This window comes from Aethalodelphis obliquidens, unplaced genomic scaffold (assembly GCF_003676395.1).
Source record: "Aethalodelphis obliquidens isolate GAN/ISIS:26980383/991018 unplaced genomic scaffold, ASM367639v1 scaffold10, whole genome shotgun sequence".
NCBI classification, from domain to species: domain Eukaryota; kingdom Metazoa; phylum Chordata; class Mammalia; order Artiodactyla; family Delphinidae; genus Aethalodelphis; species Aethalodelphis obliquidens.
Window position 1 is genome coordinate 1,723,214 of NW_020837954.1, and position 20,568 is coordinate 1,743,781.

General features: G+C 44.6%; 2 protein-coding genes across 2 annotated transcripts; both read right to left on the reverse strand.

Annotated features, from left to right (window-relative positions):
• Positions 1 to 7,336: 7,336 nt before the first annotated feature.
• On the reverse strand, positions 7,337 to 10,440 carry LOC113622633 (granzyme H-like). The gene is made up of 5 exons (XM_027110965.1): positions 10,271 to 10,440; positions 9,038 to 9,198; positions 8,481 to 8,616; positions 8,022 to 8,279; positions 7,337 to 7,608 (listed from the first exon to the last, which is right to left on the reverse strand). Exons 1-5 carry the CDS (start codon positions 10,322 to 10,324, stop codon positions 7,420 to 7,422), a joined length of 798 nt encoding a protein of 265 aa, XP_026966766.1. The 5' UTR covers positions 10,325 to 10,440; the 3' UTR covers positions 7,337 to 7,419.
• A 2,719-nt stretch (positions 10,441 to 13,159) lies between these two features.
• Positions 13,160 to 19,819, reverse strand: LOC113622959 (mast cell protease 3-like). Its single transcript, XM_027111725.1, is given in 8 exon segments — positions 13,160 to 13,321; positions 13,660 to 13,693; positions 13,695 to 13,915; positions 14,110 to 14,245; positions 14,718 to 14,773; positions 14,775 to 14,865; positions 15,080 to 15,126; positions 19,811 to 19,819. Coding segments are annotated over 8 exon segments (756 nt in total).
• Between the last annotated feature and the right edge of the window lie 749 nt (positions 19,820 to 20,568).

Consider the following 20,568-nt stretch of genomic DNA (forward strand, 5'->3'; position numbering starts at 1 on the left):
AGTTACAATTGTTTTCTTCTCTGGGATGTTGGGACATTAGATAGGGTGTTTCCCATATCTTCCCGGGGCTCCAAATACCACCAACAATCCAAATATTCTGGGCAGGCAGTTGCCAGATGGTACTGGATCACTTCCCCTTCCCTCTTTTGCTGCTTCTTTGGTCAGAAATCAACATAGTTGGTCTTGGCTTTCTAGGAGACCAGTGTACTCCTGAGGCATTCTGGACATCATCAGGGCTGTTTTAACATCACTCTTAGAAGGACATTTTGGAAGCTCCTTGGGGAACTTCTACTGATGAGCTTGTGTTGCCACCACCATTGTCTTTTCACCACATGTGTAAAGAAAGACAAATGAAATGGAAACACAACACTCCAAAATCTATGAGATGCAGGAAAAGCAGTCCTAAGAGGGAATTTAATGCAATACTGGCATTCCTCAAGAAACAAGAAACATCTCAAATAAGCAAAGTAACCTATCATCTAAAGGCATTCAAAAAAAAAAAAAAAGCCCAAAGTCAGCAGAAGGAAGGAAATAATAAAGATCAGAGAGGAAATAAATAAAATGGAGACAACAAATAATGGGAAAAAAATCTATGAAACAAAGAGCTGATTTTTTTGAAGGAATAAACAAAATTAATAAACCTTTAGCCATGCTCACCAAGAAGAAAAGAGCGAGGCCCCAAGTAAACAAAATAAGAAATGAAAGAGGAGAAATAACAACTGACATCACAGAGATACAAAAAATCATAAGAGAATACTACAAACATGTATGTGTCAACATATTGGTTAGCGTAGAAGAAATGGACAAATTTCTAGAAAGTCACAACCTGCCAAGACTGAGTCAAGAAGACACAGATAATTTGAACAGACTGATCACTAGTAGTTAAATTGAATGTCTAATTAACAAAACTCCCAGCAAACAAAAGTCCAGGGCCAGATGACTTCACAGGGGAATTCTACCAAACATATAAGTAAGAGCTTATACCTATCCATCTCAAACTATACCAAATAATTAAAGAGGAAGATACACTCCCAAATTCATTGTATGACGGCACCATTACCCTGACACCAAAACATACAAAGGCACTACAAAAAAAATTATAGGCCAATATCTTTGAAGAATATAGATGTAAAAATCCTCAACAAAATATTAGCAAACCAAATTCAGCAATGTATAAGAAGCATCATACAATGTGATCAAGTTGGATTTATTCCAGGACACAAGGATCATTCAACATTCACAAACCAATCCATGTGATACACCACATTAAAAAAGAACAGATAAAAATCAAATGATCATTTCAATAGATGCAAAAAAAGCACTTGACAAAATTCAATATCCACTCATGATAAAAACTCCTAGTAAAGTGGGTATACAGGGAACACATCTCAACATAATAAAGACCATTTATGACAAACTCAAAGTCAAGGATGCCCATATATGGGGATATATGTATACTTATAGCTGATTCACTTTGTTGTACAGTAGAAACTAACACAACATTGTAAAGCAATTATACTCCAATAAAGATATAAAAAATAAAATTGTATCAGAAAGAATAAAATTAAGGAATAAACTTAACCAAGGAGGTAAAAGACGTATAGAAAACTATAAAACATTGATGAGGAAATCGGAGATGATACAAAGAAATGGAAAGGTATCTGGCACTCTTAGATTGGAAGAATTAATATTGTTAAAATGACCTTACTACCCAAAGCAATCTACAGGCTAATGCAATCCCTATCAAAATACCCATGACATTTTTCAAATAACTAGAAAAAATCGTCCTAAAATTCATATGGAACCACAAGAGACCCCAAATTGCCAAAGCAATCTTGAGAAAAAAGAACAAAGCTGGAGTTATCACTCTCTCTGACTTCAGACCGTATTACAAAGCTACAGTAATCCAAACAGCATGGTACTGGCATACAAACAGGCACATAGAACAATGGAGTAGAATATACAACCCATGCACCTACAGTCCATTTAACCTAGGAAATAAACTCATGCACCTATGGTCCATTAATCTACAACAAAAGAGACAAGAGTCTACAATGGAGACAGACAATCTCTTCAACAAGTGGTGCTGGGAAAACTGGACAGCTACATGTAAAACAATTAGATTAGATACTTCCTCACACCATAAACAAAAATAAACTCAAAATGGTTTAAAGACCTAAATGTAAGACCTGAAACCATAAAACTCCTAGAAGAGAACATAGCCAGAACACTGCCTATTGTAACAATATTTTTTTGGATTTATCTCCTAAGGCAAAAGAAATAGAAGCAAAAATAAACAAATGGTACCTAATTAAATGTAAAAGCTTTTGCATAGCAAAGGAAACAAAAGAAACCAAAGAAAAGGCAACCTACAGGATGGAAGAAAATATTTGCAAATGATAAGACTGACATGGGGTTAATATCTAAAAGATATAAACAGCTCATACAACTCAATATCAAAAAACAAACAACCCAATCAATAAATGGGCAGAAGACCTGAATAGACATTTTTTTCCAAAGAAGACATACAAATGGCTAACTGGCACATGAAAAGATGCTCAACATACAAATCAAAACAACAATGAGATATAACCTCATACCTGTCGGAATGGCTATCAACAAAAAGAACACAAATAACAAATGTTGGAGAGGATGTGGAGAAAAGGGGACCCTCCTACACTGCTGGTGGGAATGTAAGCTGGTGCAGCCACTATGGAGAACAGTATGGAGTTTCCTCAAAAATCTAAAAATAGAACTTCCATATGATCCAGTGATTCCATTCCTGGGTATATATCCAGAAAAATAAACAAAAACACTAATTGAAAAAATACATGTACCCCAGTGTTCATAATAGCACTATTTACAATAGCCAAGATACAGAAGCAACCCAAGTGCCAATTAAACAAATGGATAAAGAAGATATGGTATACATATACAGTGGAATATTACTTGGCCATTAAAAACAATGAAATTCTGCCATTTACAGCAGTGTGGATGGACCTAGAGAATATTATGATTAGTGAAATAAGTTAGAAGACAAATACTATATGATATTTATATGTGGAATCTAAAAAATAGTACAACTGTTTGTATATGGAAAGTGGAAACACACTCACAGATATAGAAAACAAACTAGTGGTTACCAAAGGAGAGAGGGAAGCTGGGAGTGGCATTTAGGGGTATGTGATTCAGAGGTACAAACTATTGTGTATAAAATAGATAAGCAACAAGGATATACTGTACAGCACAGGGAATTATAGCCATTATCTTGTAATAACTTTTAATGGAGTATAATCTGTAAAATACTGAATCACTATGCTGTATACCTAAAACAAATATAATAATATAAATCAACTATACTTCAATAAAAAGACATAAAAAAATCTAAAAGCAAAAACAAATAAATGAAAATTTATCTAATTAAATCTGATTTTTCTATTAAAAAATAAGCAGAAGAAAATTTTGGGGCCCATGATCCTTTTAAACAGCAAACAGTAGTAAGTACCGTGGTAGAGAAGATCTGGCAGCTTACCAAAACCAATTTTCTTTTCTTCCAGGGGGCATAGGTGAACTCCACTGTCCAGTCTACCTTGAGGGTAGGTGTGACTCTGTCACTGTCGCAGGAAATGGGATGTGAATGAAATGCTGTGAGCCTCTTCCAGAGCTGGGCTGTAAACTCCCATGCCTGACCATCTAGTTTCTTCCCTTTCCACGATTTGACACAGATGAATACAGGGAACTTGGAAGCATCTTTAGGGAACTGAGACTGTGTCTCATAATCTTGGGCTGACCATGTAATTTATTACCCAACTGGGACACCTGAGAGTGGAAGGGGGCACTGCTCAGCAGGAATACTCACTTTGGACTGTGCCTGAGCAAGAAATAGACCGTGCCTGAGCAAGAAATATACTTCTATTGTGCTAGCCACGAAATGCTAAAGTTTATCTGTTAGAATTGTCAGGGTTATCTTAACTAACAAATGCCAACTTACTTAAGCCAGCATTTTTCTAACATGGAATGTTTTTAAAAATAAAATTGTTTTACTAATGGTAAATTTTAAATAGTGAATAAATGAAAAACAGAAAGAAGAAAAATGTCAGCCTTAATCTCACCATCCAACTGACCACTGTTAATGGATGTATTTCCATCCAGAGTTTTTACATGTGTATTTTTTATAGATGTGATTACAATACTTTCAGTTTTGAATCCTATAGTTCATTCAACAAACATTTTCCTCATTTTATTAAAAAATCTATTAGTGAAGATCATTTTAGTATCTCTTCATATTTAATAAAAAGGCATTTAAGTTATCTAAATCATGCATAAATGTTGTAGAAAAATTAGATAAGTGGATGTGCAGGAAGAAAGAAAGGCCTAAAAGGAAAATGTGTGTATAAACAAAAATTGACTGCAGTATATGCTGCTCTTAACCTGCCTTTGACTTAAATCTAATGAACATTCTTTCATGTGGCAATTGTAATTCTATATCATGACTTTAAAGTTGCCATAGTGTTCAAAGCTATGAAACTTCTAAAAAGCAAAACCCCAGTTAGTGTTGGATTAATTAGTTTTTCTAAGATTTGACTTGTGTAACTTTTTTAGGCATTACCTTCTCCACTTTTCTCGGTGTGGTTGATGGTTACGTCAGGCACCTTTTTTCCTTTTTTTTAAAAGATGTTTGTGTACAAGGTGTGATAGTGCATTTTCTCAATGTCCGTTCTGCATCTCATTATTATCATTTTTGTCGATCCTTCTCAATTATATAAGCAAAAATTATTAATATTTTCATTTGCATTGATTAATTAGTGACCTTTCACTTTTCCCCAAGTGTTTATTCAATTTTTTTAATTATGATTTGCCTATTAATGTTCTTAGCCTAGTTGACTTTCTTTCGTTTTCTCAGCTTAGTTTTTGTTCTTTTGTTTTCTTAGCCTAGTTTCCTAGAGCGGTGGATAATGTAGATGGTAATGGCTACGTAATGCGAATGTGCTATACTTTACCATCTCCCTATTTTGGACATTAATACTGATTCTAATTTGAGACCTATGATGAAATAATGGTGTGATGAACATCGATACGAATAACCCCCCTAAACACACACACACGCACTCTTTAGATCTTATGTAGGTTAAAGTCCTAGAAATAAAAACCACTAGATCAAAGAGAGAAATAATGTAAATATATTTAGATATCATTTTAAGGAAACACATACCATTAAGGGCAGCCCCGGGTTCATGACGCTACAGTCATCATAAGGTAATAGTTTTTCTTCCTAATGTATCTCGTACTAGGTCAAGTGCTTCTGTCAGGTGTAAGGGGGAAGAGTGACCCATCAGGCATTGTCCCTCAAGGCCACACACCCTTGCCTGCGGTGGTGGATCTGCTGCTGGCTCTGGCTTACACCCTGGGGTTCCATGGAGCTCTTCATGGCTGACTTTCTGGGCTCTCTACATTCCTTTTGCATGACGGCTTCTCCTAAGAGTGTCGTCATTTACTGCCGTGACCTGAAGTTGTCCCTTGTCTCACGCACATCTTACTGTTCGCTTGCTCACCTCCATGCATGTATTCAGCTCTTTTGTCACCTGTGCTCTGCCGGCTCCAGGGAAGACTTGGCAGATGGATGTAGGGACTGTCTTGTGTAAAAAATAAGTTTTTATTTGCTTTTCACCTTAGTTTTCAACGTGCTGAGTTTTGCTTTTCATATTCATGCGATTTGTTTTTCTTTTTAGTGAAATTCCTTCTATTTACGATGTTGATCTCACTTTATTCAGTGTTTGTCCAGTTATCGTGAATTTGTTGTGTTCTGTTACATCCAATGCACTGGTGGTGCTGTTTGAAGGATACAGGACATCTGGGTCACAGTGAACTGTGTTACCCTTTAAGTGTGGCATTTTGTGGATTTGTGGACTGAGGTTCATGTCTCCACGTGTGATATAACTAAAGATCAGGCTGTTCTGGCTGCCTCTCTCCTTTTTCCCTCCCTCCCCTCCGGACATGGACTCCACAGAGCACAGATTGGAAACCCCAGGACCTGTGGGTCACCAAGCCTCTTCCAATTTCACATTGCCCTTGTGGAATCAAGCAAGATCATGCGTGTGAAACTCTAATGTGCAATCCAGCTAAAATACAGAGAATTTAATTATTTTCAAGACAAGATTTCTTTCAGATTCCAAATACAGGTCCATCTGTGTCAAACTGAACTTCCTAGTGGAAGGAGAGGAACCAGCAGAATTTAGAGGAAATTTCTCATCACTGCAAGTTTCCCAACTGGCGGAGGCAGAGCCTGTTATGTGCTGGTACAGTGAGAGGTCAACATTTGATCTACTGATGGAGGGCAGAGTGGTACTTTCCCACCCAGCAGCCCTGGGTCCCTCTGGCTCACAAGGCTGCCATAATCTGGTTGTCAGCAGGGAGAGTCAGGGGTCCAAGGCCAGGCCAGGCTGAAAAGGGCTTAGGCTGCTGAGTGACTACACAGGCCTTGGAGGTGGCTGAGCCCCTGGGGGATGCTGGGTTGGATCCAGGGCCTGAGCTGGCCCCACCCAGGTGGGAGATGGGTACTGGCTCCTCTGATAAGCATCAGGTACTGGCTGGCAAGTCAGGTTTGGAGGGGACAGTCAAAGGAGGAGAATTCACATGGGGCCCTGGGAGCTCTGTTAGGGAGATGAGAGGGAGGCTGGCTCAAAACAGCATGAGCTGGAAGGGAAAGGAGCTGGTGGCCAGGGCACTCAGATAGAAAACAGGGGCTGGTGTGGGACAGTAGACAGGGAGCAAGGTTGACTGAGTCCCGTGTTGGGCCCAGGGCAGAGTGGGGAGATGGGACTCCAGTGAGGCTGAGGGCCATCATGGGAACATCTCAGCCTCCTAAGCTCTAGACGGTCCTGGTTATGGGAGAAGCCTGCCCTCACTGGAGAGAGAGGCCCTGGAAACAGGAAACTGAGTGTCCATGGCATGACCCCCTGACCTCCTAGGTCCCTGGAGTTATTCTCCTTCCTCTGACCTGTTCTTTGCTCTGCCAAACTGAAGAGGGGTTGGAGACAGTGGTTGGCTTAGAGAAGGTAAAAAATTTCTAAGGCCCAGAGAGGACCATTTTGAGGGAGAGAAGATTGTCGTTTTTAATGGATCTCACTTTAGACTCAGACCTGGCAGAAGGCTAAGCACCAAAGAGGCATGATTGAGAAATCAATGAGACTCTATACAGACCTCATGGGATTTAGGGAGGAGTGAGGGCTGGGGAGAGAGGGGGAAGCAATACCCAGAACTGACAGCAGAGGGCATCCTGGAGAAGTGTGGTTGCATATTGAGGCGGTTCAATGAATAAATAGGAATTCAGGTGTAATCACGCTACAGATCCATTTATTGTGGCCCCGTGATCCCACTGCGAACCCCTATGGGATTCTTGCTGCTGCCCCAGAATGATGGTCAGCAGAGAGAAAGGTCAGTCTCAAGCTGCTGTTCGAGGCGCTTCATTGTTCTCTTTAACCAGGGCAGGAAGTGTGAGACCTTGGTGAAGACTCCTGGAGATGTCCCGGTTGATTTTCCATAGGAGAAAATACCCTGGATCACGTCTTTGCACACGTTTTTGCACACGAGGGGCCCGCCGGAGTCACCCTGTGGGTAGAGAAAGGAAGGGCTGAGTGGGCCTCCTTCCGGTCCTATCTTCCCTGCCACCCCAGGCTGGGTGGTCTCTGTCAGGGGCTGTGAGGAAGATCTGGGCCAGAGGAGGCCTGGTCACCTCCCTCGCTGCTGGGGTCCAGCCTGGCTATGACTGTTCTTTGCAGCTCGACTCAGGTCTACCTTTCTGTCAGTCCTCATGGAAACTCTGGTGATAACGCAGCTACGGGATGACTGATCCTTCCTCACCCCCAACCCTGATCCACTCAGGGGAGAGAATTAAATTTTGGATTAGTGGACCTGCCTGCCCAAGCTCTCAGGCTGAGGATGAGGTTATGGCCCGTCCCCTACCCAGACCTCCCCAAGATCCTCTCCCCGGGGCCTGTGTGCTTAGATGCGAGGAACCTGACCTTGAAGGCAGTCTTCACCTTCCTCGGGTCCCCCACGCAAATCTGGGTGGCCTGGCTGTAATAGGCTGGGAAGAGGGATTTGCACACTGGATCCTCCTGCACCGTCAGCTCTGCCTCCTGCAGGGTGGTGGTTAGAGTGCCCACGGCCACCTGCCCCCAGCCGGCCACACTGCACGCCTTTCCTGGCTTCACCTGGACCTCGTGCCTGGGCAGGCTGAGGGGTCTCACAGCTGCAGTCCCCTTGGCCTTTCTCTCCAGCTGAGGGGAAGAGACAAGAGTCCAGCTCAGCCAATGGCCTCTGGGCTTGGGTGCCAGGATGAGGCTGCACTGACCACCCCCCTCACCTGAGCCACTGGGACTGATCAGGCAGCCAGATGGGAGGGAGGAAAGGGACAGGTGGTAGTGGAGGGGAAACGATCTGTCCCCAGGAGGGCCGGAGGAGTGGGGAGGTTTCCTTGCCTGCAGTAACATGATGTCATTGGAGTAGCTCTTAGGATCATAGTCTGGGTGGGGGACGGCTCGTCTCACTGGGATCATCTGCTGGGTCCTCTCCTGTTTCTTGATGTTGTGGGCCCCCAGGATGACGTTGATTAAACTGCACAGAGAGCAGAGCAGGAGTGTGGGGACTCTGCCCTGTGCTTCTCAATGACATGAGGGCAGGGATCCTGGGAGCTTTCTCAGGCAATACGGCGAAATTACTCTGAGTTTGGATTTTGACTCTCTGTGCACTCTTTCATCCTCCACTGATGCTTCATCTGACCCGTGTGGGCCCTCGCTTCTCAACCTTGCCTCTTGCTGTCACCTCTGACCCTCTGACCTCAAAACTCACCTGCCCCATTTCTCAGCTTTTCGTCACCCTAGTGCGGCTCTTAAGATGGCTTGTTTGATGAGGTCTTGTGGTCCTGAGTTACCACGATCTCAGGGTGAGGGAGGGGCTCCCCTGGGCCCAGCCCCTGGGGAGGGGCTGGGGTCCCTGTCGGGGTCTCAGGAGGGGTAGGCTGGCTGCTGCCCCTCACCTTCCTCTGCAGTGAGCAGCCGTCAGAACAAAGTCCTTTTGCACGAGGACACCGCCGCACCTCTTCCTACTCTCCTTATCCAGAAGCTGAACAAACACCATGTAGGGACGGGAGTGGGGCTTGGCCTCGTGGCCCCCGATGATCTCCTCTGTAAGAAAAGGCTGGAAGATGGGGTGATGGGAGAGGTGTGGTCAGGATGGAGGCTCAGGGAGGTGACGGTCAGGTGGGTTGACAGCACCTTGCAGACACCGGGGGAGAGTCCTCCAGGTTCTCACTGCAGCAGGATAACCTTTTCTGAACCTCAAGCCTCACAATCTCCCTCTGAGAGAGGGGTCAGTGCTTGTTCTTCAGGTCCTGCATCAGGCACATGTGCGGAGGAGGGCGGGTCTGCCTTCCCGATGGTGGAGGCCCAGAGAATCGTGGACGGGACTCCCTGATGAGCCCTCACTCCCGCCGAGTCTCCGGGACCCTCTAATCCTCTGCTAACATCTTGATTTGTGCCATTTTCTAATAATTACCTATGAGCTTATGGAATTGGATTTTCTAAAATCCTCATGTCCTTGGGCCTAACACAACCTAGGATCTCAGTAAATGATTTTTTGGCTGCAAGAGTGAATGGCCTCCAATTAGCTTTAGGCTGAGGTTTGGTGGGGATAGTGCTGGTGGCATTCAAGGCCATAGGGGTGGGGGGAGGGCACTGCCAAAGACAGTGGGGCAGCTGAGGGCCTGGGAGGTGGGGGAGATGGGGCAGAAAATGAGCTGTTTGCGTCCTGGGGCAGAGTCGAGTCGCCCAGAGAGCTTTGGGTGCTGTCGTCTAGCACTTCTGATCAATCACCCCCTGGGTTCCTCTCCTGGGCAGGAGTGAGGGGCGGAGGGTACTGAGAAATATCGTTGGTTCTTAAGCTGGGTCCACTGACAATTCCTATACTGTAGTGGATTCACTTGAGCTGCCTATTCCGGGGGTGAAGTGAGGGATTTTAATTACCTGTGTTTTGCAGCTTCACATCCTCTGCCAAATACACAACCCACTTGCCCTGCTGGTGAGAGAGAAGCTAAGACCCACCCTTCCTTTCTGCCATCCGTCCTCACTGAGTGTCTATGCAGCATCGAAATTGTTAGTCTGGGTTTGGGATGGGAGCTGGGGTTGAGAAAGGTGAGCTGGGCAGAAGGGTCAGGACTACAGTAGGTTTAGTGAGATGGGCTCTGGCCTCAAGAATGGGGATTGTCACTCACCAGTCCCAGCCCGGTGGGCAGAAGAAAGGCCATCAGGAGCAGGAGAGGCTGCATCTTCCCCGAAGTTCTGCCCAGGTTGGAGCTGCTGGTGTTTCTTCCTTCCAGACACAAAACACAGGGGAAGGAAGGAGGGCAGGCTCAGTTCACACACAGACCTCCCAGACTTGTGCTCCCCCGCCGAGCCAGGTGTCAGCATGCCACGTGGTCGTCCACGTTCTCTGCCGTGGGTTAAGTGAGAACGACACTGTCACCCCACTTGTACTCCCACCGCTGAGTCACAAAGCCAGAAGAAAGAACAAGAAAGTGAAGGCTGTGGTTCAGCCAGCACAGGGGCTGGGTCCCAGAAACCCCTCAGTGACTGAATCAAGAATATCTTCATTTTTCGACTCTTGGTTCCTTTTTGATTCTGGTGAAATCCTGAATAATTACACAATAGGCTAGGTCCTATTGTGTAATACGAGAGACACAGCTCCTGCCCCTGAGAGGCTGGCTGTCAGCTGGAGTAGACCTAGAATCTGTGGGTAGAGAATAAGATGGCAAGGACTGTGGTGAGGGGGGTCTGCTTGGTGCCATTGTGAGGTAGAGGCTGGACTTGCTTTAGGAGCAGGTAGACCTGGACCACCCAAGTACCCCACGCAGCAACCCCATTTCTTATGTTGCCACCATCCCAGTCTCATATTTTTGAAGTGTTTAGAATTGCTTCTTTAAATGTAAACGTTCTGCAACAAAGAGAGCTTTTCCATTTTTTTGGTGGTTTTTTGTTTTTGTGTGTGTTTTTTAAAAAATTAATTAATTACTTTTGGCTGTGTTGGGTCTTCATTGCTGCACCCGGGCTTTCTCTAGTTGTGGTGAGCAGGGGCTACTCTTTGTTGCAGTGTGCGGGCTTCTCATTGCAGTGGCTTCTCTTGTTGCAGAGCACGGGCTGTAGGCATGTGGGCTTCAGTAGGTGTGGCATGTGGGCTCAGTAGTTGTGGCTCATGGGCTCTAGAGTGCAGGCTCAGTAGTTGTGGTGCACAGGCTTAGTTGCTCTGCGGCATGTGGGATCTTCCCGGGCCAGGGCTCGAACCCGTGTCCCCTGCATTGGCAGGTGGATTCTTAACCACTGTGCCACTGGGTAAGTCCAAGAGAGCTTTTCTTATCCCACAATCTTGAACAAAATGCCTGGACTTGATATTCACTTGACCAAAACAAACCATCACTGGGTCCATTGGAAGTGAGTGACTGATTGGGTTGTGCTGAGGTGTTTAGCACCCCTCGAGCCGAGATGGGGGCTGTCCCACTCAAATCAGGGTGCCTGTGAGTGGGGAGGGGCTTCCTCTATAGAAATGCTGCTTACTGGTGTGCACTGAAGGGGAAACGGATGCCGGTCATCCTAATAATTACTACCCACTAAGTATTCTCTGTCCAGAGAACCACATCTCTGATGGCCCTGGGCATAGTAATCCTAGACATTTGCAGATGATCCCACCACTCTCACCAGTATGAGGACAGAAGGAAGAGTGATGGCAGGGAAGGCATGAGGAGTTCTCAGCAACCCAACCCCAAGTCAGTTGAAGAAACAGCATTCTATGGACTTATAGAAAAAGAGGGGAAGGAAACATGCTTAAGCATGAATGATGATTATCTTGGGATGGTGGAATTCTTGGTAATTTTAATTTTCTTATATGTTCTGTATTTAATTGTCTTTCTATGATGAATGTGTTAGTTTCTATGATGAATATATGTTACTTTTATACCCAAAACACATTTTGCCAGACATGAAGCTCACTCACCATGCATACATTCAGCCAACAAGTTCTTCTCTTCAGTCCAACCATCTCTAAGCTGCATGTTTTAAAAATGAGGTTGCTTTTCTGAATATGTTCTTATATTAAAAATTCAGGGGCTTCCCTGGTGGCGCAGTGGTTGAGAGTCCGTCTGCCGATGCAGGGAACATGGGTTCGTGCCCCGGTCCAGGAAGATCCCACATGCCGCGGAGCGGCTGGGCCCGTGAGCCATGGCTGCTGAGCCTGAGCATCCGGAGCCTGTGCTCCGCAACGAGGGAGGCCACAGCAGTGAGAGGCCCGCGTACCGCAAAAAAAAAAAAAAAAAAAGATGGAAGAGCGTCTTCAAGGTCACTTTGGGCTGAGGGAGGATGTGCCGTCAGGACACCAGAGGTTGCACAGGGTCCTGGGCTCAGGGCTCCAGGACAGAGCTGCGACAGGCACTTGAGCTGGGCCTGGGAATACCGAAGGCCCTCCTGAAACTCTCTCAGCCTTCGGAGCTCTGGCTGCTCTGACGTGGAGAGGGAACTCTGCATGGGGAGCACTACACATTTCTAAAGCCTCCCCACATTTCTGTTTCTGGGGTTGAGAAGGGCCCCCCTCAACCTCAGAGCTTCTCAGGTGGTCCTCCTTCCAAATCTGGATTCTCCTATGTTGCCACATTGGCACTGGGATAGGGTGGGGCAGGGGAGTGGGTGTGGGTTAGGAGGAGGGCATATGGATGCGATAAGGGGGTCCTCGAGAAGAGGGTCATGTTCTCCTGAGGAGGTGTCTCCCTTTTCTGATGGAGCCCATGGTCAGCCTGGCAGGGGGAGCTGGCACTGGGGACGAGGGACTGGAGGGAGCTGGCTGTCAGTGCAGCAGGAATTTTTATTCTAGAGTTGGAAGGGTGGGTGGTGTGTTGGAGGGGGAAGCCCATAACAGATCAGAAATGTGAACGGATGGTTGCCAGACACAGTAGGTGCCTAACGAATGTGCTTGAATGAATAAAATAGGAATCAATGATTTCTGCTCAAGAGATGAAAGTTTATTAAGTTCCAGGCAGTCCCCCCTTCACCCCCTTTTGGCCCAGTGCCATTCTGACCTCTATCCCAGAGGAGATGGAGGGATCCATCCCAGGGGCACGTTAGTCTGGTCCCTGCAGTTTATAGTAGCTCATTGTTTTTTGGATCCAGTACAGAAGGCTCGAGACTCTGGTGTAGACATTTGGAGGTGTCCCATTCTCTTCTCCAAAGGAGACGATGCCCTGGGCCATGCCGTTACACACAAGGGGGCCCCCAGAGGCGCCCTGTGGGCAGAGAGAGGAGGGGCTGAGCCGGATCTTCTTCAGGTGTGGTCCTCTGTGCTGCCCCAGGGTGGATGGTCTCTGTTGGGGGCCCTGGCTGATATCAGGGACTGTTGGTCCTGAGGATTCAGCCTGGCCTTGACAATCTCCCCTCCTCCTCCCCAAGGAAGCCTCTGCCCATATGTGGTGGTGGGACAGTCTCCATGCCCCCAGGGAAACAGGACAGAGACTGGATAGGAGAAAAGGCTGGGGACACAGGGATATGATTAGTTCCCACTGCCCTGGACCCTCACAGCTTGGCTGTGCCCAGGGCTTTGCATGGCTAACGCTGGGGATCTCACCAAAAAAGAACCCTTCCTCTTTCTTGGGTTCCCTACATATCTGGGTAGTGGTGTTGTAATCTTTGTAGCAAGAGATGCATTCCTCATCCCTTTGGACTTCAAGGTCTACCGCCTGCAGTTTCTCTGCCATGGGATTGTTCATGCCCAGGTGCCCCCAGCCGGCCACACTGCACACCATCCCTGGCTTCACCAGCTCCCTCCTCCAGGGCAGCCTGATGGGGCTCACAGCGGCGGTCAGGTAGGCCTTCCTCCTCAGCTGAAGGCAGAGGAAAGGCATTCTAACCTACTTTTGGCCCACAGAGGCCTCAGGGACAGTTATGGGGTTGCCTTCCTCACTGCCCTGGGACAACTGAAGGGGTCATACCGGAAGGAGGGACAGGAATGAGGTCATGGGGGATTCAAAACCCAGGTATGAAAGTGTGCAAGAACCAGTGTGGCTACGTGCCCTACCTGCAGTCACATGATAGCATTGACCCACTTATTATGATCATAGCCTGGGTGGGGGATGGCTCTTCTCACTAGGATGACCTGCTGGGTCCTCTCCTGCTGGTAGATGTTGTGGTCCCTCGGGGTGACGTTGATTGAGCTGCCCCGAGAGCAGAGAGGGAGGTGGAGTCGCAGGAAATACAGACCAGGAGCCGTGAGGAAAGAGCACAGCTTGGGACAGGGTGGGACTGGAGGGGAGAAAGTTCTAGGTGTGGGACCTGGGGCTGAGCTTCTCTGTGCTGCCTGCTTCCTGGCAGCCCGGGCTGGGTGCAAGTTCCTGGAGTCCACTTAGGGTGTTCAGTCCTGCACAGAGCTTGACCGTCTCTAAGGAAAACCAGGAATTTCTCACATCTGCACTCTGGACTCCAGGGTGCAACCTCAGCTTCCTTCCATCCCACCTTTGATCAGTCCCTTCTCTCCACGGGCCACTCGCATTGACCTGTTCCTCTCTCCCCAAAGCTCACCTGTCCTCTGAAGAGCTCTCCTACGTTACTTGGTGGCCCAGGTCTGCAGCCCCTGAGAACCCTGTGAGGGGTCTACAGAGGGGTGGGGGCCCAGGTGTTGCTCCTCACCTTCCCCAGCAGTGAGCTGCTGTCAGCATGAAGTCCTCATGCACAAGGAGACCCCCCACAGATGAAACTTTTCTCTGAAGCATGGTACTCAAGAAACGCCATGTAGGGACGAGAGTGAGGCTTGGCCTCATGGCCCTGATGATTTTGCCTGAAAGAGAGATTGCAGTCTGCCCGCTGTGCTCATGGAGCCAAGGCCTGGAGAGGGGGGATGGGAGCAGATTTGCTGGTCTTTGAGGGAATTTGACCAGAGTTCAGAAAGTTCCTGGAGATGGACCAGAGCCAGGATATGTATGAGTGTAGCACCTGAGCAGGGTTTCTCCAGTGCAGGATGGGACTGGACCTCTGACGGTGGGGACGGTCACTTACCTGCCTCCCCACTGGGGGACAGAAGAAGGGCCAGCAGGAGCATCTCTCCAGGAAGGCTGCCCAGATCTGAGTCGCCGCTGCTTCCTTCTGGTCCTTTAACCCTGGGGGTCCCCTCTGGTGTTGTGACCTTTATCAAGTGAGGTTTCTCTGAAAGTCTCACAGCTCTGTCTGATCAAGTCCTGGGGTCTGAGTGGAGCATGAACTACCGGTCACCACGGAAGGACCCGTAGCTCTCGGCTCAGCGCCACCACAGCAGCAGAAAACAAGAAAGGCAGCTCCAAGTAGGGGTAGTTGGAGATGTTGTATCAGCCAGTAGCAGGTCCCTGAGCCCTAGCAGCCTGGCTCTCAGGATGATAGATTCAAGAATATCTTAATTCTCGTGGTTCTCTTTAGATCACCAGGGTGACTGTGTATTGAGGCCTCTTTTTGTGTGAGACTGTGGGAAACATTGGAGATAACATCTCTTGCTTCTGGTGGAGGAGACAAGCCGTCATGATCAGACAAGGATGGTGAGATCCTTGGTATGGGATGGACAGAATGGTGTGAGAGTGATGCTGAAGAGGGCTTATTCCAGTTATAAAGAACTGAGTGGTTTAAGAACAGCAGCGACATTGCTTTTACCCACGAATCTGCATTTTGGTCAGGGTACAGTGTGGATAGCATCCCTCTGTTCCCCTTGGTGTCAGGGAGGCTTGAATCCTGGAAACTGAATCATCTGAAGGCTCACTCACACCTACCCAGTGGTTAGTGCTTGCTGTTCACTGGGCCCGTTGGTTTCCCTTCACAAGGTCCCCTCAAGTAGTCTCAGTTCATGGGATTGTTTGGCTCCCTCACAACACAGTGGTGGGCTTCCCCAGAATGAGCATCTGCTAAAAAAAGAATGAGCCAGGCAGAAGCATCTATTCTACCCTATTCCACTAACTGAAGCGATCAAGAGCCCCCACCAGATTAAAAAGGAAGGGTCGTAGACCCCACCTCCCAGCAGGAGGAGTGTTGCCGTCATGTAAGGAGAACGCGTGGGATGGGAGATACACAACGGTAGTCGTAGCAAAGCAGAATCTGCCGCACTGCTTTAGGGGTCTGGAGAGTTAGTCAGAGCCATTGAAACCACTGATCCGTCTAAGCCTAGGTCAGTGCCTTTGGATAGGTTGAGGTCTGCTCTGTCCAACCCACGTGCACTGAGAATGGAAGAAGTTTGCCTGTCCCCAGAGCTACTCTTTTTAATGAATTACTGATACCATGTGAAGTGAGAATGGGTGCCAGGGAGCCAAAGCAGAGTACCCACACCACTATCCAGAGAATTGCATTCTGGTGTCTCTGTACCATTTGCTAAACAAATTATCCTGATCATGTCTCCATAATGGAAAAGAAGGAGAGAGTCATGGAATGGAAAACATTGTTGGTTCTACATATCGTGATCCCAAGTCTCTTAAAAAGCAACAAAACCTTAAAGAAACAAAGCACACTCTCAGTAGGGAGCCACGGTAGATGAGAGCGTGGTGTCCAAGCCAGGCCTGCATGGGGTGGGAATGTGCCCGCTCCAGGCGTCTCTCCTGTGTGGACACACTCCCTACGTGGGCTCGGACACCCTGCACTGGGCAGCCTGGATGAGTAATTAGAATACACGTGAGGCAGGGAGTGGATGCCCAAGTCTGTTGAAGAGGGTGTTTAAACAGGGACTGGCTATTAGGTGGTATCGGAGCTCAAGGGAGATTTAAAGGCCTTCATGGAGTCGGGGCGGTGGAGAGGGGGGAGTCTGGCGGGATGTGTCAGAGCAGGATAAATAGGGTGAGGTGGGCATGGGTATGAAGGGGCTGCCTGATGTGGATTGCCAGAGCCTGGGTGGGGGGAGCAGGGGAGGCACTTGGAGAAGATGAGTGAGAGATCTGTTATATAAATCTCCGTGGGGATTAATCAAATAAGTCAACATATTAAGCTAATGAGCCAGGTTTCTCACTGTCTGAGGATTAGATGGTATTGGTGGCGTCAAGGTTAATCCCCTGGGTTTGATCGTAGGACTGTGGTTATGCAAGAGTGTCCTTGTTTGTAGGGATTACACTCTATAAGGTATTTGAGAAGTTGATGGAGCACCATGTCAGTAACTTTACTCGCAAATGAGTCTGGAAGACAAAAGTTTTTGTATTGCAATGGCAACTTTTCTATAAGCTGGAGATTATTTCAAAATTAAAAGGAAATCTGTACCTTTCATATATACAAATAATAAACACTTTGAAGATATAATTGGGAAGAACATCTGTTATAGTAGCAGCAAAAAAAGATGAGGGGCTTAGGAAAACCTGAACCAGAATTGTGAAAAACCTATTTGTGCAAAATGTTAAAGAACTTCTGAAAAACACAAAAACAGACTTTAGAAACAGCAAGATATTCTTAGTTCTCACATATGACAGATCTACACCCAAAAGGTACTGATTCTCCCAAAGCTAATATATAAATGTGATTATAAAAATAATATATATGATGTGATTTTTAAAAACCCACCCAATTTTTTCACTTGGTGTTACACAAAGTCTAGATTGTTTCTAAAATTTGTGTAGAAAATAAGCATGAAAGGATCACTAGGGGAATTGTTAAAAAGAAAAAGGAATAGTACGGCAGAGGGTTAGCCTATCAGATCTTAAGAACGCCTATAAAAGTTCTTTCCGAAAAACAGTGTGGTATTGTATCATGAACAGAGAGAGAGTCTAGTGAAACACAATGGAAAAATTCAGAAACATTCACAGGTATATATGGAAATGAAGTTTATAATAAAGTAGCAATTCAAATCATAAGGGAAAAGATGGACTTTTAATAAATGATTTAGGAACAACTGGATAGTCATTTGTTAAGAGATTACGTTGGAGCAGTATCCTACAGAAACCACCAGAATAAAGTCCAAATAGGTAAGATATTTGTATACTGAAATACACAAAATAAAACCATATATTGCCTGGAAATAAACATGGGTAAAGTCCTTTAGAAAGTGAGAGTGGAGAAAGCCTTTCTAGCAATGACTCTAAATTCATACACTTTAAAAGAAAGACTGATAAATAAATTATGATTTGAAAAACTAAATTTTAAAGTTTGTATATCAAAGAAGAGTGTAAGAAAATTCAAATTACATGCAGCAAACTTGTAAAGAATTATTGCAACCTTTGTCACAATTAAGGAGCTAATCTAATATTCAAAGATCTCTAAATCCAGAAGAAACAGACCAAAAACCTGATAGAATGGGCGAAAGACCTGAGCGTTCACAGTAAAATAAATGTAAAAAATAATAAAGAGTCTCAACTTCACTCTTATTCAGATAAATAGAAATAAGAAAAGGAAAAAAGAAAATAATTATTCTACTCTATCTCATCTCTCAGATGGCCAAAAGTTCTAAAGTTAAACAGCATATACCATGGGTAAGGCTTTTTTTTAATTGGTGTTGCAAGATACATCTCTTTTCCCCCAATAAGTTTACTTTCCTCCTATCCATGTCTTTATATTTAAGATGTTTCTCATTAAACAGCACAAGGTTGAGTCTTGCATTTTTATCCAGACTAACAATCTGTGTCCTTTGGAGTACTTAATCTAGTTACATTTAATGCAGCTACTGATAGGGTTGGATTGAAGAATATCGTATTGCTATTTGATTTCTATTAATGTGGTTTATTCTTTGTTCTTTTGCCCTACTTTTCCTGCTATATTTTGTTGTATCTCATTTTGTCTTCTTTATTGGCTTTTAGTTATATATCTATATATTATTTTAGCTATTACTCTAAGATTACAATATGCCTCCTTCACATATTACAGGCAACCTTGAATTCATGCTATACCACTTCATATGTGAACATTGTAATGATATATTTTCATTTGTCTTCCTTCTCACCCTTTGAGTTCTTTTTGTCATACATTTCACCACTATATGCCGTAAATACTAAAGCATTTTTTGCCTTAAAGTCAATAATCCATGTAAGAAATTGATATAAATACTTTTCCACTTGGTCACTTTTTAAAAATTAGAGTATAGTTGATTTACAATATTATATTACTTTCAGGTGTCCATATTTTTACAGTTTATACTGACTATAAAGTTATTATAAAATATTGGCTGTATTCCCTGTGTTGTACATTACATCCTTGTATCTTATTTATTTTATACCTAGTGGTTTGTACCTCTTAGTCTCCTTCCTCTATCTTCTTTCTCCCATTACCCTCTCCCCTCTGGTAACCACTAGCTTTTTTCTCTGTATCTATGAGCCTGTTTGTGTTTTATTACATTCGTTCATTTGTTTTATATTTTAGATTCCACGTGTAAGTGAAAATGTACAGTATTTATCTTTATCTGATTTATTTCACTAAACATAATACCCTCCATGTCCATCCATGTTGTTGCAAATGGTAAATTTCATTGTTTATTTTATGGCTGAGTATATTCTATTGTGCATATATATATGCCACATCTTCTCTATGCATTCATCTGTTGATGGACACTGAGATTGATTCCATAAATTGGCTTCTGTGAACATTGGTATAACTTTTTGAACTAGTTTTTTTGTTTTCTTCAGATATATACGCAGGAGTGGAATTGCTGAATCACATGGTAGTTCTATTTTTAAGTATTTGAGGAACCTCAGTACTGTTTTCTATAGTGGCTATACCAATTTATATTCCCACCAACAGGATACCAGTTTTTTCTTTTCAACACATCCTTGCTAGCATTTGTTATTTCTTGTCTTTTTGACAATAACCATTCTGAGAAGTGTGAGGTGATATCTCACTGTGATTTTGATTTGCATTTACCTGATGATTAGTGATGTTGAACATCTTTTCATGTATCTGTTGGCCATTTGCATGTCTTCTTTAGAAAAATGTCTATTCAGATGACTGCCCATTAAAAACATTTTTTTAATTGAAGTATAGTTGATTTACAATGTTGTGTTAATTTCTGCTGCACATCAAAGTGATTCAGTTATACATATATATATATTCTTTTCATATTCTTTTCCATTATGATTTTTCACAGGATACTGAGTATAGTTCCCTGCACCCTGCCTATTTTTCAATTGGTTTTTTTTTTTTTTATAATGAGTTGTGTGAGTTCTTTATATATTTTAGATATTAATTGCTTATCAGACATATCACTTGTAAATAGTTTCTCTTATTCAGTAGGTTGCCTTTTGGTTTTGTTGATGGTTTCCTTTGCTGTGCAAAAGCTTTTAAGTTTAATTAGGTCCCATTTGTTTCTTTTTGCTTTTGTTTCCCTTGCCTGAGGAGAAATATCCAAAAAACCCCAATATATTGCTGAGACCTATGCCAAAGAGTGCACCGCCTATGTTTTCTTCTGAGAATTTAATGGTTTAAGGTCTTTAATAAATTTTGAGTTTATTTTTGTATATGGTGTGAGAAAATGTTCTAATTTTACTCTTTCACATGTAGCTGTCCAGTTTTCCTGACACCACTTATTGAAGAGACTTTTCTCCATTGTATTATCTTGCCTTCT

Bases quoted from the DNA above. Each gene is read 5' to 3' on its own strand.
- LOC113622633 (XM_027110965.1), bottom strand. From the start codon at position 10,324: ATGCAGCCTCTCCTGCTCCTGATGGCCTTTCTTCTGCCCACCGGGCTG. The intron at 9,199-10,270 runs GTGAGTGACAAT...CCCATCTTCCAG, and splicing joins TGCCCACCGGGCTGGGACTG to CCTTTTCTTACAGAGGAGAT. The intron at 8,280-8,480 runs GCAAGGAAACCT...TCTTCCCCTCAG, and splicing joins ATGACATCATGTTACTGCAG to CTGGAGAGAAAGGCCAAGGG.